General features: G+C 37.3%; 1 protein-coding gene across 4 annotated transcripts in view; it reads left to right on the forward strand.

Annotated features, from left to right (window-relative positions):
* The window catches only part of TDRD3 (tudor domain containing 3), a 109,045-nt gene that overhangs the window by 25,227 nt on the left and 62,551 nt on the right, over positions 1 to 21,267 (forward strand). For all 4 annotated transcript variants that reach the window (XM_055701395.1, XM_055701396.1, XM_027814861.2 and 1 more), the window contains exon 2: positions 19,019 to 19,103. In XM_055701395.1, coding sequence (XP_055557370.1) covers positions 19,019 to 19,103 — 85 coding nt within the window. The remainder of the gene's footprint in view (positions 1 to 19,018; positions 19,104 to 21,267) is intronic.

The following is a 21,267-nucleotide window of genomic DNA, read 5'->3' on the forward strand; positions in this document are numbered from 1 at the left end:
TGGAAAACAGGTGATTGGTCTAAAAACAAATGCTACAATGTTGGCATTGCTGTCCAGTGGACTGCCTGAAAGTGATGTTTTTCTTTTTTTTGTTAATTTACAGTAGTAGTCTTTCTGTAGCTATGATGGGCCAAAGATAAAAGGAATCAAGATTTATATGGAAAGGTAATGAATTTGGAAAAAGTGAACAATCTTTTGGGTTCAGAATCTTTTTGGTTTTTAGCAATGACCAAAATGTAAGGTAAACACAGATCAGTGTAGATACAGTTTTTCTGGATCAGCAGCTAAGCTTTTATACTCAAGATCTCAGGAGTGTAGGGATGGGGAGAAGGGAATTTAGCACCCAGTAGACAGAGGGAAGAAAAGGTGGAAGCAGGGGCACTCTTTCCTTGAAGATCATGCCTAAGACTTTGAGATGTGTTATTTGATTGATGAAATAAGTTTTTCTTGGTGTCTGGGAGTTTTTCTTACTGATTGTTTGAATTCCTTCTGTGGTGTAGTAGCTTGGTTTTGTCTGGGAAGTTTTTCATTACATTGAGTCAAATGTGAATACTATGCTTAGTGTGTCTTGGCTTTAGGAATTGGATAAATCTTAATAAATGCCCCATCTGTGTGTACAATTGGGAAATTGTGTTCTGAAATATTTTGCCACAGCATGATGTTAGCCTGTACTTAGCAGAAGGAGATAAACATCGGTATACAGGTGCATATATCCAGCAATGCAAAGCTGTTGGCAGTATGCTGAAAATTAACTTGCTTTTAGTTTATTCCATTCCTGATTTAGTACGACGAGAATAAAAATAGCCCTTTGCTGTAACACAGCTTGGGCTAACAAGTGAGCATTTTTCTTCATAGGCTGTAAGAGGGCACATTAGAACCAGCATATTTCATACAACTTGATTAAAAAGCTTGACAAACATACTTCAGGAAGGTTGTGAAGCCTCTGTACTTCCAGTAAAACACAGTTACCTCCTGGAGAGTTTGTAGGGACTGGGGCTGGGGAAATGTGCTGAATTGCCTAAAAAGGTCACAAAAGTGTTTTTCCTAGCTAAGATATTTTATAGCACAAATACACTGCTTTGTTAAATGAAAGAAGGGAATAGATCTACCTTTTATAACGAAAGTGTAACTGAAGGTGGTTGTAGCTGCTTGAACTACCTGCAGGCTGCTCTTCTGATGGCAAAGCTACCACATTTCCACAGAAAGGATTGGGACTGCCACTGAGAGCTTCCAGATAATCTTTGCCCTGAATTTCACTACTGTAGAGGTTTAACCCCAGATGGCAACTAAGTACCACCCAGCCCCTCATTCACTTCTAAGAAGGAAACTAATTCTATCCCAGCTGAAACCAGGATATACAGATAGGCATAATTCCCCACCCCCTCCCCAGAAAAGATAGATTCATTCTTCGCTATTATTGGTGCAGCCACCTGAATTTGTCAAGGCAAAAAAGTTGTAAGATGCTGCCAACAGCTACTTGGCTGCCATCCCAAAACAAGAATAGCCTGCATCCAAGTCTTGATGCCAAATCATGTAGGTTAACCTTTGCAACCCATCTCAAATCAGCATGCACTGTCTCCAGGGAACAAGTCTGGCCTATTTATAATAACGCTCTGCCTGTATTAGATAGCTTACATGCAAACTATGCAATTAATGCCTTTAGCAGTTGTTGCTGAGAAGCTTCCCCACTGTAAGGCAGTGTGAGAAACTCCTCTTGTAGACAGTAAATCCTTTTTTCACTTTAAGATTCTGCATGACTGAATCATTGCATATGTAAGTATCAGTAAGGTGTCTGTTGCTGAAATAGTGTCATGTGCAGGAACAAGTTACAGTAGATGTCTGTTCACTTTCATCTGACCTATGACATGAGTGGTAACCAGCAACATTTAAGTGTAAAACGTTGTGACCTGTGATCCAGGATGCCATGGGAGGACTGTAAACACTGCAAAGCATAGTGTAAACTGACTCCAGTTAAATTTCAGGTGCCATAGTTGAATGCTAGCACTTCTCCAAAAATCTGAACAATAAAGAAAAATCTTCTTGAGAGAAGAGTTGGTAAATGTTTGGTGTCCTGTGTTGTCGTGTAGCCCCCACCCCCCCCTTTCTACTTGATTTAATTAGGTGTGAGAAAGAGGCCTTTCTTTCCAGAAGAGAAAGAATTCTCTCCCCCTATAATGAAGTAGTATCACAAGGAACAGATTAAGGTTAGGGTTTTACTGTATGAAGTACTCCTCCTTTCTCATTTTGTGTCTTTGATCTATTCATCTGGATTATCTCCATCCAGGTTTAGATTAAAATTGTTGGCCTGCAGTTGGGTAGCAACATTACCTCCAGAACGCCTGCTTTTCACTAGATGTAACACTGAATGATTCACACCTCACGCTTTTTGTAAATGTGGCACCAGAAGAACACTGGTAGAAAAGATTCATGGGCTTTAGCCATTGGTACTGCTCCTTTAGATATTTTTTTTTTCCTGTAAAAATGAAATTCTCAAAACCCTCAGGCTAACATTATATTCTGTAAATAGTTTAATAATTTTTCAGTGTTTTTATAAACAAATATAATAGGATGACAAGCAACTACAAACAGAAATTTAAAGAAACAAGGCATGACAAGTTTTGACAAGGAAAAGCAGTACTGTCTTGTATCTTTAATGAAGCTTTTGTTTCTTTGGGGTTTTTTTAGGTACTTAAGAGAAAATGTAGTAAATTTATACACAGCAGACACAGTTGCTTGTGAGATGGGGGACTGCTTAAAATATGAGACAATATCTGACCTGAAGGCTTGAAAGCACTTCAATGGCAAGTCTTTAGAATTTAAAATTTGCTTTGAAAACTGTATGGAATGGAAGGGAAAACAAAGGCAATCTATCTCAATAGGTTTAGTGCAGATTATGCTGTAGTGGAGGCAGGATTAGTCACCTGCATGTCATAGGGTTCGTAAGAGGCAGCTCTGCAGAAAAATATTTTGAGGGTTTTTCCTGTTTTGTTACACACCATACATAGTATGATGCAGTATCATGCTGTTGATTGAGGTATAGACAACAACTGTTGTGGTTGTTAAAATATGGTGTTTGTAAGATATGTGAAAATGTTCTTTCACTTTGGTCAGTGCTGTAAGGCATTAGCTAGAGTCAGTATCCAGTTTGGGTGCAGCACTGTGTAAAAGCTGTGTGGGTAGGGAGAAGGAAAGAGAGAAAAAGAGAGAACTAGAAAACAACATGAACTTTTAGGGAAAGGCTAAAAGAGTTGGGTAGTTTAAAAAAGAAGCCGAGGAAATTCGGTCTTGAAATATTTGAAAACTATCTTCTTCTCTCATAGCTGTCTATAACACTTTAAGGGCAGTACTGATTGAAGTGTGGTCAAGAAACACACCCGACTTCTACACCTACTTTGCACCTACCTCTACAAAGTATATTTGGGTAAATTTATTTTGCTTGTAGGATTGATGTGACCAATACCAAAAATAAAAACAGTGTTGAGTAGGTAAGTTACTATATGATTTATAGGCTAGCATATAAATCCTCTATATGTGAGTGTAATTATACTGCAGTAACATGGAGAACTGTGTACTTTCAAGGAAACGTATTTATACTGTGGCTGTTTTCTCTGAGAATAATGTGAACTGCCTATTCAAAAGTTGTCACATCTTTGTTGTAAAGGCCTGTTACCTTACATGTCATCTTGCATATTGTTACATGAGATCAGCTTACCTTTTTTCTACAGTCCTTCAGTTTGAGAGTAATAACTGCTTAGATCCATGGGAAGGAGGAAGATAGGGAAGGGAAAGAAATAGGAATGAACCCTTCTGCCACTGAAGGTGCTATGTATGCTTATCTTAAAGCTTCAGTTACTTTAGATAAATGACGAAACACCATCCTTGTGGGTTAATTAAAAGTGTTGACAAAAGTGGCTATACCTATAAGGTCACTATTTGGAGACAAAATGAACAAAACGCTGGCAGGCTAGAAAGGAGAGCATTTACAGAGATCCTTGCTTTTGTAGCAGTCATTGTAAGGTGAAATCTCAAAACATGTAATAAGGTTTTTGCAGCAGTTTTTATCTAGTGTTGATGATAAACTCAGTTACTTTCCCAGTATTTGCTTTGCAGTTCAGAAGACTGAAATAAAAAAGTTGATTTTGATGATTAGGCAGTGTTTCTGAAAAACAGTTAATAGACTTCAGCAATAACAAATACTTCAATGATTATTTTATAAGGAAAAAAACCCTGTGTTTGTTGGAGCTGCTTTTCCTTTGTATGAATTTTTGGTATGGTCAGTGGAATTTACTTTTTTGCTGCCATGCTTTGTGTTTCAATTTTTTAAAAGTTTCTTTTTGTTTTGGCTGAGAACTGGTGGTTGTCTGATGGTAGACTTGGGTTTTCTATGCAGCAAAATGCCAGAAGCATCACAGCCTCACTTTGTCCCTTACTGTAATAATTTGGCATAAATATTATAAATGCTGTATTTACCTTCATTTTACAAGTTGGAAAAACACCGTTATAAATCACATGAATTTAGAAGGCAGTAACATCAGTTTGAGTGCAGGAGGAAAATATAACAGTACTAAACTGATTAAAAATTGAAATAACCAAGGCGGTTCTGGAACTACATATTGACAAATACATGCTTATGAAGATGAAATTGAACAGCAAGATGATGACTGATGACTTAAAATTCATGCTGTTTTACACCCAGTCAGTTGTGTTTGTTTTTTTTTTTTTAATGTCGTATTTATCAGGTTACTGTAGGTAACAGTTAATTACTTAGTAGCCTTACTATCATCTTTCTCCGCATCCTTATTCTAATCCTGTCTTTATGTTGTGCCTGTCTGGAAAAAAAGAATGATTTCTGTGGGTGAAGGGCTTGCGTCTGGTCAAGTTTTTCAGTGCTGATACACAACTAGAGCCATCAAAGATGGTGGTTTCAGGGATGCTCTGTGTCACCAAACTGTAGACTTCTATCATTTAGTCAACTAAGTGGTGGTGATATCTTAACTTTGGATGACTGATCATGTTGGTAGACCAGAATGCATTGCTGTGTTCCTGCCAGGTATTGAGCAAAGCAGCCTTAAAAAAAATCCTGCCAAATAAAATCTTTAAGTATCAGTCACAAAATTGCATGCAGGTTCTTAAAAGTGGTTATATAACGCTTAAAACTTGTAGTTGTGACTGATTTTGGGGGAAAAACCAAATCAATATCAGTAACACAAAGACTCAGTTGCCTCCATTTATCTGTGTGGTAGTTTCTTACAGAACTGTTTCAGTATTGGAGGCATTATTGATTCTCAGCTCCTCCCCAAGTCATTAGTTGATGAAAATACATACTAAATTCCTGTACAGTAAATTACCACTTCATTAGCTGTGTTGTATATGCTCAGAGCTTGTCTTGGTTAATTCTTGTATGGCTTTTTATAGAAAGCTGAGCTCTGTAATCTGTCATGTAATCATCTTGCTTACACAGAGGCCACATACGTATCAACTGTTTGCTTTGTCTTATAAATGTTAGTAAATCAGGACAATAAATTACAAAAGAAATGTAATATTTGAAGGGAGACACCTTGAACCTATGACTACACTTCATGCTCTCAGAAGGGTGGAACGTGTACCACATAGAGTATTAGATGTATTCTGAACAGGGATTTGGTATCTTTATCTCTTTTTACCAGTGTTAGCAACTGACTTTACATTTATGTAAGAATTACATTAAGAGAAATTTAAAATGTGTATGTTAATTATTTGCTAAAGAATTACCAAATCAATTCATAGAAGCTAAATAGCTTTTGCTCTGAGGTATGAAAGAACACAGGACCTGAAGGGTCTAGAACAACATCTGTGAAATTATGCCATAATTCCAGTTGAAATTAAAACTATGGAATTAAAAGTAAAAATACTTACGTTGTGTTTATATACATTTATATGTAAAAATATAAGTAAAATGCATTAATTGAAGGCAGAAAGACTTTAGGTTGTTTAAGCCTTTATATTTGCATATTAAAATGCAGTGTTCAGGTGTAGTTGCAAATTGGGTTGAGTTCCTGAAATAATAGAAATGTTGATTGAATGACATCCCTGAAAGTCACCTTAATGAAAGCTTTTGGTTCAGCAAGGACTCTAGATCAGGTCAGCTGTAGCTTTGCCTAGCGGTGTCTTGAAGTCCAAGGATGAAGGTTCAGCAGCCATTTTGGGTTTTGTGTGCTGCACTGCGTGACCTGTGGTGGAGGTCTGCGTTAAAAATTAAATGTAAGTTTCAGCTTTTATAATGAAATTTATGTACGGCCGCACTGTTACTTAGTAATTCTGATTCAATTTGCATTGTTTTATAATGTTGTGTCTTACGTTGTTTTGAAAAAAGATTCTGATATTCTTGGTGTGTTTTAGACTGCTACTGAGTCATGAGTTAGTGCCAAGAAAATAATCACATGACTGCATATTTTTCGTGAATGATAACTGTGTTAGAGCTCAGGACTCAGCAGGTTACATTATGGTTATTTTTTTCTCCTTCCAAAGTACTTTGTGTTTATTAATGTTGAAGTTCACCTGACTTCTTATCCTATGGTCACAAAGGGCAGTGAGCTTTAGATTTTGGTGTCATCTAGAACTATGTATAATCATCACCAGTTGCCACTTTGCTAACCAGTGCTTTGTCTTAACATTTGTGGTAGGCAGTGCAGACCATTGGAATATATCTACTGTTAACTAATCCTCTGGAAGAGGGGTTGTATTCATACTCTTCCTTTCCCATGTTTTAGTATATGAGAAGAGATTATTCTTTCTACTTGTGCCTTAACAATTTATTTTCTTTAAGAACTTTTGGTGAAGGATCTTGCCAAAGCTCTTCTAGCAAGTCTGTCCACCCCTTCCTCCCTGCCTTCTTCCCCACTCTGCTAATTTTATTCAGCTTTCAGAGAAGTCTAATACCTGTGGGTGGGACATCTATCTGCCAGAAGTATCATCATCACCTGAAAGCTCACAGGGTTCTCATGAGCCTACAGATCCAAGTCTCTGTTACAGTTTATATGAGTTTGATCATAAGGGTCTACGTAAGTCCTAGGATTTCACATGATTGCTACTTTTAAAAATACTGTGTGATGTTTTACTGCTTTCCATTCTTCTGATAGAGGTGTTGGTTTAAAGCATGTCAGTAGTCTTGTATTTTGGGTGTTGTAGAGCTCTTGGATGCATACTTGCTGGTCCTTGTGGGTTTTGTTCTCATTGCTGTATTTATTCTAGACCTTTTATACGGTAATACCAGTTTGAGAAACTTGCTTAGCTACATATTTCAGCAATAGCTTTAGTTTGGAAACCTTCTGAATCTCTGTTGTAGATACTTAGTTTAGAAATAATTTAAAAAAAGAGCTTACATACTGCAGCTTTTTCTTTCTTTATCAGTACTTTGTATCTCAGTCATATATCAGCCTTGTCATCTATCAGGTTTCTTAAATTGATTCTCCAGAATAATTTTTGTGAGTCTGTCTTTTGACTTTTTTTTTGGTTTGTATAATTAACCTCTCTTTTTCCTTTGAAGCATGTCCATTAATCTGAGGGTTTAAATACCAAATTTACTACCCTTTACTGTTACGCTTAAGCCATCAGTAGTAATGGTCTTGGAATAAGGTTCTCTGGGAAGTCACAAAACCATAACCTTTTTCTTAATGAAATAGTAATTCCTCACAGTTTAAAAAATATTTTTTATAGTATCTTAAGCCTGTTTTTGCTGAGATTTTGCTGTTTTCTTGAACTTGATAGCAACTCATTCTGTCAATAAGATTCTATATATTAACTACAACATGGTGAAGCAAGAGCTATATATGTTTCTAATTTTCATAATAAAAAGATGGTATGCAGCCAATGAAGCAGAATAAAGTTCTCTGTTTGACTCAGACACTCCTACTCTTACATTCCTGGTTGTAAAGTAAATGATTCCTGTGTTTGCATTTCAATGTGATTGATGGTTACCCCTGAGTTACGGAACTTGGTTGTTTACTGACAGTAGAGGAAGTTATGCTCTGTCTCTCCTGTGTTCATGCAGGACTGAAAAAGTGGAAATACAGTCACGGGTGAGACAGGCAAAAGTTCCTTCTAGACTGATGCTAAGCAGCTGCTGGTTGCAATCTTTTGGAAAATTCTGTTCTCTTTAATCTTTTCATCCACTTCATTCCCTACTTGCTAACAAGTGCTTCAGATTTTGATATCTTCAGTATGAAAGAATACATATTTTGTTAGCTAATCTTTGAATATATGCCACCTGTCAAAGTATTTATCAGTAGCTTTTGCAGTTGTTTTAAAGTTGAAAATAGATTGGCTGTTTACTTCTGTAAGCCTTGAGGGTAGTTACCTTTGTCTATACTTACAGTGCTGCTAATGCAATTTAAAAGTATATCACAAATAATACTCTAAAAGTGCAGCTGTACAATTTATTAAAATCTACCACATGCAGATCTGACAACTTAATTTGTAGCTTTTATCCTGTCCTTCAGTGATTTCTTACCCTGTTTACAGATGCCAATGAAAAGACATGAGCATTACAGCATTCAGTGAAGGCCATCTAATTTGAGCTTTTCGAAAGCATAATGAAGTAAATCCACAGCTGCGCAGCCCTTTCAGAGAGTACCCTGCTTAGTAGTTTCTCGTCTATTCAAGTAAGGCTCCTCCACATGCATTTTTCCCTTTCCCAGTCACTTGCTTGGAGAAGAACGGTGAGTGTCCTCAAACCAGCCTCTTGTAGTACTGTGTGATGAGACATTATCTAATTTTTAAGATTCCTGACTCTTATTCAGGGTGTTACAAGTGATTATTTGATGTTCTTCTGTTGGGAACTGAGATTGTAAGTGGACACTGATTCTGGTTTTTAGTTTTGCTTACACAGTTTAGATAAAGCATTTGGTGACTGAAATATATTGCATTTGGGAAGGAGCAAGCATAGAGTGAGATTTTTGATGGTCGCATTATTGGAGATAGGTAACTTGGCTGTTAAAGGTATTAAAAGTTTTATGTTTGGTTCAAGCAGAAAATTTTCTGTTTTTCTGTTGCAAAATGCTTGTGAAAGATGTGCTGACAGTCTCATAATATAGTTGTATACATTTTTGCGTTTAAAAAAAATTGCATTCCCAGCAATAGGATTCTTGTAGAAGAAAACGATTTGAAAAAGCATATGTCACATTACATGTCACACTATGGGAGGTACTACAGCAACAATTGATGTAAGTGTTAAAATGTCTTAAAATGCATGTTCTCTGTGTAAGAACTTCATGAAGAATATGCTGAAAACTTGCTGTTAGTAGTTAATTTTTGGAACAGAGTAATTTCACGGAGGGTGGTGGGTGGGAAATACATGTGCCAGTAATCAAAGAGAACAATGGTGTGGGGGTATATGTAAGTGTGAGAGAGAACGACGGACTGTCAGGCTAACCTAATAATAGACTTATACTTCTGTTTGCATGTCAAACATGCTAAAGAATAACTCTAAAACTCTAAGTGGTTAGTCAGGCTTTTGTATAAAAATAGTCCTTGTTTTTTTTGGAATGGATGAGAAGCTGGATTAGTAAAGGTGACTAAAAAATCATGACACAAATACAGGCTTTGAAGCACTTGAAGTATTGCAGGGAGTGCCGGGGTGCCATCTGTCTTTGGTAACCCCTAGCAGAAATCTCCTTACCACCAAATCCTGTCTTAGGACCTACTGACCCAGGTACAAGACAGCTCTCCAGTCCCATATTATTGTAGGAGAGGGGAAAACCGCTGCTTGTTAGGGAGAGCAGTGATGTCCTGACCCTTTGCCTCTCAGTTGTTGGTAGGAGGTGAAGGAACTGGCTCTGCAACAAGATCAGGTAGGCTGGGTGGGGAGCACAGGGTTCGTGAAGGAAAAGTGCAGTCAGTGCTTGCATCGGGCCTTGCTGTCTGATGCTGGACTAGTATAGTTTCTGCTGTTCTTCTGTGAAAAAAATTCTGTGGTGGTCAGTATTGCATGTGTTTCATAGAGTCATTCAGGTTGGAAAACATCTTTGAGATTGTCAGGTTCAGTCATTAACCCAGGACTGGCATGTTCATCACTAAACTGTGTCCCTAAGCACCGCATCTTGGCATTTTTTAAATGCCTCCAGGGAAGGTGATTCTACCACCTTCCTGGGTGGCCCGTTCCAATGCTTGACTGCCTTTTTAAGTGAAGAAATTGTTCCTAATATCCAACCTAAGCCTTAACTTGGGGCTGTTTCCTCTTGTCCTGTCACTTGTTGTGCAGGAGATCTGCCCCCACCTGCCTAAAACGTCCTTTCAGTTAGTTGTAGAAAGCAGTAAGATCCCCCGAGTCTCCTCCAGACTAAACAACCCCAGTTTCCTCAGCCGCTCCTTATAAGACTTGTGCTCCACATCTTTCACCAGCTTCGTTGCCCTTCTCTGAACACACTCCAGCACCTCAGTGCCCCTTCCTAAGTGAAGGCCCCAAAACTGAACACAGTATTCGTGGTGCAGCCTCAGCAGTGCCCAGTATAGTGGGACAATCATTTCCCTAGTCCTGCTGGCCACACTGTTTGTGATACAAGCCAGGATGCTGTTGGCCCTCCTGGCCACCTGAGCACACTGCTGGCTCATGTTCAGCTGGCTGTCAACCAACACCCCCAGGTCCTTTTCCTCCAGGCAGCTTTCCAGCCACTCTTCTTCAAGCCTGTAGTGTTGTGTGGGGTTGCTGTGACCCAGGTGCAGGACCCAGCACTTCTCCTTGTTGAACCTCATACAATTGGCCTCAGCCCATCAATCCAGCCTGTCCAGGTCCCTACCCAGAGCCTTCCTGCCCTCAAACAGATCAGCAGTTGTCGTCCCCCCCCCCCCCTTGCTGCTGTCTGCAAACGTACTGAAGGTGTATTCAATCCCCTCATCCAGGTTGTCGATAGAGACAGTAAACGGGACTGGCCCCAATACCGAGCCCTGGGGAACACCGCTTGTGAGCTGGATGTTACTCCATTTAGTACCACTCTTTGGGCTTGGCCATCCAGCCATTTTTTACCCAGCATCCATTACAACTGTCCAAGCCACAAGCAGCCAGTTTCTCCAGGAGAATGCTGTGGGGGATGGTGTCAAAGGCTTTTACCTTTGCTTTTTTTTACCCAGATACACACCATCCACAGACTGACCCTCATCCACTAGGCAGGTTGTCTTGTCAAAGAAGGACATTAGGTTCATCAGGCAGGACCCGCCTTTCACAAACCCATGCTGGCTGGACTAAATGCAGTTTAGGACTGTAACGCTCCTAAATTATTGGTCTTTATCCCATTCCTACTGAAAGATTCAGGTAGAAGTAACTTAGGGAAAAAGCTAATGCATTGGTTTTGCTTAAAGCACTGCACTTTTTTTTTGTTGTTTTAAAAAAACCCTTTTCCTTGGCTCTGAGCATTTGCTGTGCTTTCCTTAGGTCATGATTTCACTGATAGAATAGATTTTACAACTAGATAATTAACTCATGGTTGCCTCCAGACCTTTAAAAAAAGAGGTGGGGCAGTAATGACAGATGTTCTGTTTTTACTATGTAATGTGAAAAAAAGCCCAACTTGCCCTTTTATTGTTTCGTTCTGAAAATAGGGAGGCTCTCTTAGCTGGTGTTTTTATTGAAAGTCAAGTGTCATAGACATCTGAGAGAGGTTTAGGCCTTAAATTTTGTCAGCTAAACCTGTGAGAATGTGAGTTTGGGAATGGATATTTTATGAATTCTTTTCTGGGATTTCAGCTTGACCTGGGTTGGAGACTGAACTTAAAGAAGTGGTTTATCCCTAGGAGTGGAAAGTTAAGTAGCTGTGGTGGGATGCAAGGTTAATTGCCTGGGCAACTGTGTATTGTAGTGTCTGTGCATCAGTTTTAGGAATGTCAGTAATATTTTTAAAGATGGACTTAAGTATCTTGGTGTCTGTTCATCTAAATGCTTACCTAGTTACAACCAAATTTATGTAATTCTCAGTATTCCTTCTGCATGGTGCAAATAAGCTTTTGCTAGCATAATTCCACTTAAAACTTAGTGAGTTTTTAATAATGATATAATACATTATCTTAATATTTTAGTATTGCATCTTTAAGGAGTGACATAGGGAAACAGTTTAGTAATCTAATAAGGCAATTATAAAACTGGTTTGACTGTACTAGAAGGAATGGATACGGATGATTCACTATCAAAATTTGAGGCTGCATGAAGGCATCTTCTAGGTCAAGTTTTATTTGAAACTCTTCTTGAACATCTGGATGATGGAGCATGAAGTACTAAGGTTAAACACCAGAAAAAACTCCTTAGGAATGCAAAGCTGTGAGTGCTCAGGGACAGAATTCAGAGTGCTGTTGATGAATTGGAGAAGCAATAGGACAAAACTGCACTTGGATAGCAATAATCATTGGTGTAAGTACAAGATACAGGGAAAGATATACCAGATGTACAAGTTACAGCGCAAGGTGTACAAGGCATAGGAAGTAAGTCTTCAAATGTGATTGCAAAAATGAAAGGCACACTCACTTCTCCACAGTTGTGGAGAAAACAGGAGGCAACGGAAGCTAATGTAGTGAGGTTAGATATTAAGAAAAACACCACTTTTCTGTATGTGAGAATATTAATAGCAAAATTGCCAAGAATGCCTCTGAATCTACATTTGTCATTCCTTACAGATGTTTGCTTTGCATATAAAGGAGCAGTTGGCCCTGATTTTGGCAGGTCTTTTGAATCTTTCTAAAATCTTCTCTATTCTTTTTACCCTTAAGTATTTTTTATATATGGTAGTTTGTATAATACTACATTATTCTTGAAATGAAAAGCTCAGAAGTTGGAGGGAAGGGTTTCAGGTGCGTTCCCAGTATTGTTACGCAGCTTATAGGGTGTGAAGAAACCTTCTTTAAAACCTGATTTTCATATCTAGCATAATAGTATTTTAAAATGTGTTGGTTTTTTTTAAACAACTCTGATGATAGCCCCTCAATAAAATTTGTAACACTGCAGCGTAATTTCTCTATACAACTGAAATTCAGCAGAACGTTTTGAAACCCTGTTAAGAGAACTCCCGAAGAGCCAATATAGGAGCTGCTGTTCTATTATGGAACAATACTGGCACCCAGTGGTAGCCTCCTACTACTGCATTCTTTGACGTTGCACTCTGCGTTATTGCTAAAACTGTTCTTCTTTTGTGGTGTCACCGAGTATGAGAAACTTGAACGCTCTCTGCAATTTTTTTTTTCCTTTTAAAACTTTGTCTTTTGTATGACGGGATTGTATAGAAATGTGTGTGACTGGTGAGGTAAAGGAAGGAACGTTCTGATTTCTGTATACACATGTTGAAAATAGCTATATAAAATGTGCTATAAAACTTCTACACTGTTCCATGTGGCTGGCACAGAATTAAAAAAAGTAGAGTTAGTTCAGTTTGTTTTTTCTGCTAATATCACAATTATCCTGTGAAGAGCTGTGAATCTGAAATAGTAAATTTTATAAGAAGGTTTATTAATATTAATTTTCCTTATTTATTTCTTTCCTTAAACAAAGCTTTTCCTTAAAAGAAATATTAATTGTAGAGACGATAGGAGAAAATTACAGAGTATTTCTAGAAAAGTTAATGTGGGATAGAAAAAGGATGGAAGATTGAGAGTTTGTGTTTGTGCATGAACTGTTAGTTACAAATAGAGAAAACAAGTTTTTCAACAAAGTTGGTTGTGAAAAATAAATATTATTAGGCAAGTTGTTTACCTGGTAGGTTTGATTCTAGAATAAAGTTAGTTTAAATGTTTTAAAGTGTGTGTGTGTACATGTGCATGTTTGTCTGCAGATGAAGTATTTGATCCAGCAGTACAGAACAGACAAGCACCACATCTTCCTTCGATAGGGTCAATTCAGTCAGTGTTTCAGACATAGGTGGTAATAATGTATCAGTATAGCAGTCTGTCTGTGTGGGCCGTGTCAGGCCTAATCTGTTCTTGATGAAGTAAAGTAGAAGATAAAATGAGGGAAGTAGAGAGGTGCAGGTGAAATTGGTACTAGAGAGTTACAGCCTTTAGCAATGGGAAATACCAAAAAGGAGAATGTGCATACCTAGAATGTGCCAAAGGGGGTTATTAAATTGCTATCATACTTGGTATCAAGGAGCAGTGGGCAAACAGCTCCCCTGTCATTGATGTAGTATGTTTTTCTGTGTATTACAAAGGAAGAATTACTGTAATCTGTTTTTCATAGAAGCTTATTCAGAACATGTTGACAGAAAAATTGCAGATCTGGATTTTTATGTGAATTGTTCACATAAAAATGCTGATTCATTACTAATGGCTTTGTTTTAATGCTTACTTTGAAGGTAAGAAACTAGGTACTTTCTAAGAGACATACTTCTGACAAAAGCTGTTGCTAAGAGGATTGTACTGCTACATGTCTCAGACAAGTGGAGCTGGGGGGGGAATAGGTGAGAGATACCTCAGGTTTCAGCAAGCATAACATGGAAGAATTGCAGTAGAAACACTTTTTTTCCCCCCCTCTCCTCTGGTCTCCCCTCTCGATAGAATGCTCCACAAATAACCATCTCAACCATTTGCAGCAAACTAATGTGGTTTTTTTTGTTTGTTTTTGTTTTTTTTAATTGTATTAATGTTCTAAGGTCACAAAATCCCTCAGTGACTCATGCAGCATTACTTGCTTTAATTGCTTTGAAATAAATTTAATTGTCTGCATTATCTCAATTTATAGCTTTTGAGATTGTTCTAAAACAACATGCGTGCAACAAAGAAGTTTAGTGAGTACTTTTTTTTTCTTGGAAACCAAAGGCGCTTGCAGTGTATGTTGCTGTAGTTACCAATCCTCCGTGTGGTTTTGTGTGTGTGTGTGTGTTAAGGTTTTTTTGTGTGGTGGCTTTAAACTTTTTTCAAAAAAAAATCTAAAAAAATATACACCTCTCTTCAGGATGCTTAAGATTTTGGTGGATAGAGCCAAAAATTAAGCTGCCAGTTGGAACACAGTTGTCCCCTTTTTAAGTCTTTCTGACTCATCTTCCAGGGTAGTAGTATCTGCATTTTGTTAAGGAAATAATTTGTTTTGTTGCTATCAGTGTAAGGTATCAGTGGTCAGCTAGTGGCTGTCCTTTGACAGCTTTGTGGAGCTTGGCTGCTTCTCACTCTGTGCTTCTCACCATTTATTTTACTATTTATTTGTTTGCTCCTTCACCTTAAGCAGAAGTGCATATTTCTGATATGTTTGTGTACTGGAAGGACAAAGGGAAATATTTATTGACTGTGGCAGCAGCGTTTCTGTGCCAGGTTGTTCCCCGTGCCCCCTTACCCCTTAAAAGAAGTATGGAGAGCAAGAACTGATGAGGACACTGCTTGTACAGTACGACCAGGGTACCTCTTGGGGATTGGGAGCTCATGAGCTGCATCCAGCAGTGTGCTCTGGTTTGTGGGTGGTTTAGGATTGCTTCCTACCCCTTGGCAATAGGAAATATGTTGGATTAATGTAATAGGATCACAGTGTGGTTCACCTTTCATTATCTAAGGTTGTGATAGGTCATGTTATTTTGCGAAATGGATAGAAGGGGTAATGTAGATGTGAGGTACTTAAATGACTGTAATAGAGACACAGCTGCAGGGCTGTTCTCTTTGATTCTGGAGGAGGTTTTTCCTGTCTTTGGTTTTGTTCAGGGTCAGAATTTTTTTCTGTCGTCTAATACAGAGAACAGAAAGATTGAGTGGCTGTAAAGGTCCTACCTTCAGCATATCACATGCCCTTATTAAGAGCAGATAGAAAAGGGGTCTCTTTCCTTTAATTTCTAATTCAATGATCTGTATGTTGTGGGGGGGAAGGATCATGCCAGATGAAAAGTTATTTGTGCTTGTTGTAACTCCCTCTCCATACTTAGAGATACACATGTAAGTTTTTCTGTATAAATAAACTTATAATAAAACAAATTCCTAAAAATACTATTCCCCCCCTCCAAGTAATTTGTGGGCCTGTAGCAGGAAATACTAAAAACTAAAATTTAGGTAGGTCTAGTAGGAGAGACTGTACAGACAGTGAGGAGAAAATAATTTATTTTAAATTAGAACTTTCTGTAAGGTTGTAAAGAAAATGTAAACATGTTTTGAGTACTCATTGCTTTATAGTCTGTGTAAGAAAGTTATTAGGGCAAAATGGAAAAGACTGACTTGATGTAGACTAGCTCCAAGATTCTATTAAAAGAGAGCTCTGTACTGTGGCTAATTCTGTTGTGCAATGTTTTCTGGTTGTGGTTTGTTTCCCCACCAATTCCTGATGAAATCTGCACTCTTATGTCCTGTTGCACAGAAGCAACACCTGACATGCTACTGGAAAGTTCTGTTAATGTCCATTTTTTTCTCTGAAGTTCTTCAGCATAATTTTTCTGACATAGTTGTTGATCTTTTTTACCGAAAATAATTCTAATCCTGTTCTTATGCATTCAAGTAATTTATGCTTTCATGTAACAAGTATCTATAAAAACCAAACCAACCAACCCCAAACTATAAAATATCCCACCCACTTTGATGTTCACAGATTTTGCTTTTTTGAAGACTGTTTAAATAACCATATTAATCGATCTTCTGCTGAAAACCTTTAGTGTTTGTTCAAATCAAACTAACAGATGTCCCCAATGGCATTTCATGATTGGTGCCTCTGTTACATTGGCAGGGATTTCTGTCAGGTGGGCAATGTTTCTGCTAAGCGTTGTTGTTTAAATTGGCACAAAGTCAGAAGTGAATAGTCTTTTCCAGTGGGTTTTTTTTTATCCTTCTGTCTCAAAAAAAACCCTCCAAAGTAATGAGAAAAACAAACCAGAAAGTTTTTTTTAAATATAAATTTATATGTAAGTTATAAACTGAAAATTTTGACTAAAGTAGAGTGGGATTTTGACAGCTGTGATTCAGTCTTCACTTTGAAGTGAGAAAGTAAAAACATGACTCAGAAGTGAATTTAGTGGCAGCAGAATTGATCTTGTCCTATATAGGGAAAACTTAATTTTAGGTCAGATTCTTGTTTATTCATTCTTTAAAAACATTTTTTTCTTGCTGCAGAACAGTATTTGTTACATCTAAATACCAGGCTAAGTAACTGTAAGAGAAGTGCAATCCCTTTAGCTTCAGTAGAATTGAAGAATGACTCAATTTACGTTGGGAGCAGAAGAGAAATCTTTCCATGACTTGCCTGACAGTCTAAAACTTAGCTTATGGATTTTGTACTGCCCCTAACCCCTGGTGTGGGACTTGTCTTCAATTTTATGCTGAAGATGACAAAAAGTTAACTTGTGGAGCTACGATGCTGCTCTTTCTAGGAGGTCTGTTGGTGTAATTAAACCACAGTTGAAGCCTTAGAGTAGGATAGTGCCTGTTGAATGTATCTGTTCTACTTTTCTCTGGCACAGCGTGGGAATGCTGTTCTGCTTTACCTTCCTACTCTAGCTAACAAGATCTGCTAGTTCACAGTAGTTACCTGAATCTTCACAGGTCATAGTATTCGAGCGAGCTCAGAGTCACTCAGCTGGGAAATCCTGCACTCCTATGCAAGCTACCAAATCTTGCCACCTTATTCTTCTCAAGTGTCTGCCTTTTATATATAAAAAAGGATGGTTTCCTCTTAACGTTTTTAGATATCTCATTCCATGCATGTGGGTTTTGGGTTGTGGGGTTTTTTTGTTTGTGTGTGCGCGATGGTGATGGTGGTGTAGTCCCTCAGGATTTGCTAGATGTCAGTGTCTGACTTTGACTTGAACGTTCGATCCCATCAAGTGTCTGGGTTAGAGCACACCTGGGATCGATAGTCTGGGAACACTGGCAGAGCTTGAGAGAGTGATGTTAATGTTACCTGGGCCTATCAAGTGTACTTGCCTTCAGATGTTTTGCATGGCTTATAAGTTACACTGTGGATGTTATTTTTTCCTAAAAGAAATATGTCTTGAAGCACTCATGAATATTTAAATATTTCTTAATGTATAATAAGCTTTATTTCTTAAGTCATTCTTCTATTCTTTGGGAAATGATTTCTTGGTAAGTAGTGATTCAAATGTTATTTGGGCAAGTACTCTGTTTCAGACTGAGTATCTAGCAAATACCAATTATTTAATGATTGCTGTGATATATTTAAATAAAATGAAGAGCTATACAGAGAAGGCAGATTGCCAGCTGCATAAAAATGAAGACTGGGGCTTCGAATAGCAAATGTCACAATTTCTGACCACTCAAGTTAAAATTATCTTCCTTTTATTTCCAAGTGTTTTTGGAGGTTTGAATAGGTCAGCCCTTGTGAATTGATTAGCTGAATCCATTTAAAACCTGCTTGGTTTTCATATGAACAAGTTTATTGTATGCTTACAGAATTTCTGCAGAAAGATACTGATCCTGGACTACCACCACAAGGGTCACAAATGCTGTTTCCAAATGTGATTGTGGAGGAGATGTTCTATTCTAATTTTAACTTTTTCATGGTATTTGACAGTATTGATCCACTATAATGTGCTTCCATTTATATGAGTGTCTTTGTAGCCTAGGCAAGCAAGAATAAATTTTATAGGATAGCAATGTTAGGTGCCCCAGCCCTTGAGGGCTTAACCATACAGTCTTGCTCTTTAGAAAAAGATGTGGTTGTGTTGTTTGTTGTGTGTGGGACGGGGATTTTTTTTTCTTGGAAGTGCATGAGTGAAATTATAACACTTAAATGAAATCAAGCACAAATAGTTGATCTTGTAACCAGTTTCCTGTAGTTTGGGGGAGCGGAGGGGCATGAGGAGAGCAGTGTTACTCTGAAATAATTGAATGATGCCTTCTGTTACTTTGTAAGTAGAGCTTTTGTGGTTTTTTTTTTTTAGTTTTTTTGTTTAGAAATTATATAAGAAATCTTTTACTCGATTTCATCTTGTTGTAAGGAAACTGATTACATGAAGTAATTTTCCAAGTATTTTTAAATCTGTGCTTCACCAGCACAGAAGATAGAGAGGCATAATCTTATATACAGAAAAAAAGTTTTCCTAATAAGATACATCATGTGATACTGTAATATTTTTTTCTTTAACAGGTATCTTTCAGATGAAGGAATTGAAGCTTGCATAAGTTCCTCTGAAAAAGTTAATACGAATGACATTGTCCTAGTTGCCCTTAATGTAAGTTATGATTGTGAAAACTTTCCTGACAAATCATGCTAAAAATGATATATCTGATGGCTCAAGTGTAGGTTTGTGTAGCTAATTAAGTGTACTGTTGTCTGTGTGATTTACAGAAAGGACAGAATACATATACTTTCTCCTTGTGTGTATGAGTTGTGAATTTTATTTGGAATTAACACCTAATCCAAACTGTGAAGCCTGGAGGAGAAAAATGAATGTAATTTGCACTAGGAAAAAACTTTTTGTTCATGAAATGTAAATCTAAAGTTGAAGTAAAAGCAGTAATAAAGTCAGAAGTGCTATGTACTGACAGGAGTATGAAATTGTAGTACAAAATATTAATTTTTTGGAGATGAATAAAACACCCTTACTTAGTTTGACTTTTGAATGTTATACTCGTTAAAGCATATTCAAACTAATGGTGAATTTTCCTGTGTTGTGTACATATTTATGTAACTACAAACAGGTTTTTTTATTTACTGTAGAAATCTGGATTAGTAATAGTTGTTCCTGCCTACCAATAAATACAAAAATATAGAATATAGAGAAACAACTTAGAAGCAATAAACCTTAATACTTATAAGGACTCGACAAGTGTGCATATGAATTCCTGTTTTTCATAGTTCTAGTATATACGTTGTTGGTACACACTAGTAAGTCTGCTCCTTTTCAGTAACAATAAAAAGAGGGCAGCTACTCAATCCATGCATTTGTTACTTATTTTTAATTTATTATATCAAAATTATGAAGGAGATTTTTGAGAATTTTACATTTTCTTTGTTTAAAACTTCTTAGTCATCCATACTCAAAAATTTTACAACTTGTATGCGCTGTATATGGACTTATATTTTCCAAGGGGAAAAATAACATAGTAGAGCGCTTGAAAAAAGTATTCTTTCCTAACGAAGTTGTGGATGAGAGTTGTTACAGATTATTTTGCTCATCTTTGAGATTCAGCCAAACTGCTGGCTTGAGATGATGCTTTGGAAAGAGTATCCCCTCTGCTCCTTTATTTTATTCTTTGAAGCATTGTGTTCAGTCACTCGTATGTACGCCTGCATAAATTCATGTAATGAATTTGAAAAGAAGTAAAGCAAAATTACAATGCAAAAATGCAAAGAATGTAACAGAATACATGCAGAGGGCAAGCATTTGGTTTCTGGACTGTAGTTGCATGGCTATATGTATCTTGAGAGTGCATTACTACTTTATAAAAAAAAAATAAAAATTAAATACATGCTGGGTTTTCCCCAACATGTAAATTATATGCTGGAACAAGCACTAACATAATCATATATACATATATGTATTGTATTTCAGGTTTGTTTGGTGGATAATTAAAATAAGATAGAAATGTTGCACAAGTACTCCAAAGCCGGTTTTAATTGCTTATCAAATTTTTGTTAAGTCAGTTTTTTTTGATGCCCAGAAGATTAAGTTGCTTGTTAGGTAACTAGGGAATATCAGTGTGGCTTGATTGGCAGGATTTCAGTGAATTTAGATTCCACTTCTTAGAAATTCACAAATTCTTTCCTTGACTGCTAGAGACACATTTCAGGCGGAAGAAACCAAAATGTTAACTGACCTTTTATTTTCTGTGTGAATTGCTTAAATGAGTATGAAATAGACATGAATGTACTTCCAGTCCTTCAGATGTTTTTATTTTGTATAAAATATTGCAAAGACTTTGTAGAAGTTGTGTCCCCTTCTGCTGCTGATTGCAAAGCATTTTGCTGGAGACCGGTCAATTATATGCATATGGAACATGTGGGAACAGTTTATAGGAGCATGTGTGCTATTCGGAGCTACTCAGAGTAAATACACTTGAAGACCATACCTACATTTAGTTTTTTGTTGTAGGGTACCAATATTTCTCATTGAAAAACAGAATAAACCACTTGTTTATGATGTTTTAGATACTAAAATGTAGCACTGCTCAGCTCTAGATTGGAATGCTGAAACAGCAGTCCATTGGTATATATTAATGGCAAGTTAGTGTACAAGCTGTAGTAGTAATTACATTTAGCCCTCCTTTTGGAAGTGTTAATGGTCATGATAAATAAGGAGTGTTTTCACCTTCAGTACAGTAGTCTGCACCAGCCTGTCATATTTAAAACAGCAGGCTTATTTCAAGTAATGAAATTTAGAAAATTTTAGAAAA

This window comes from Falco cherrug, chromosome 2 (assembly GCF_023634085.1).
Source record: "Falco cherrug isolate bFalChe1 chromosome 2, bFalChe1.pri, whole genome shotgun sequence".
NCBI lineage: Eukaryota > Metazoa > Chordata > Aves > Falconiformes > Falconidae > Falco > Falco cherrug.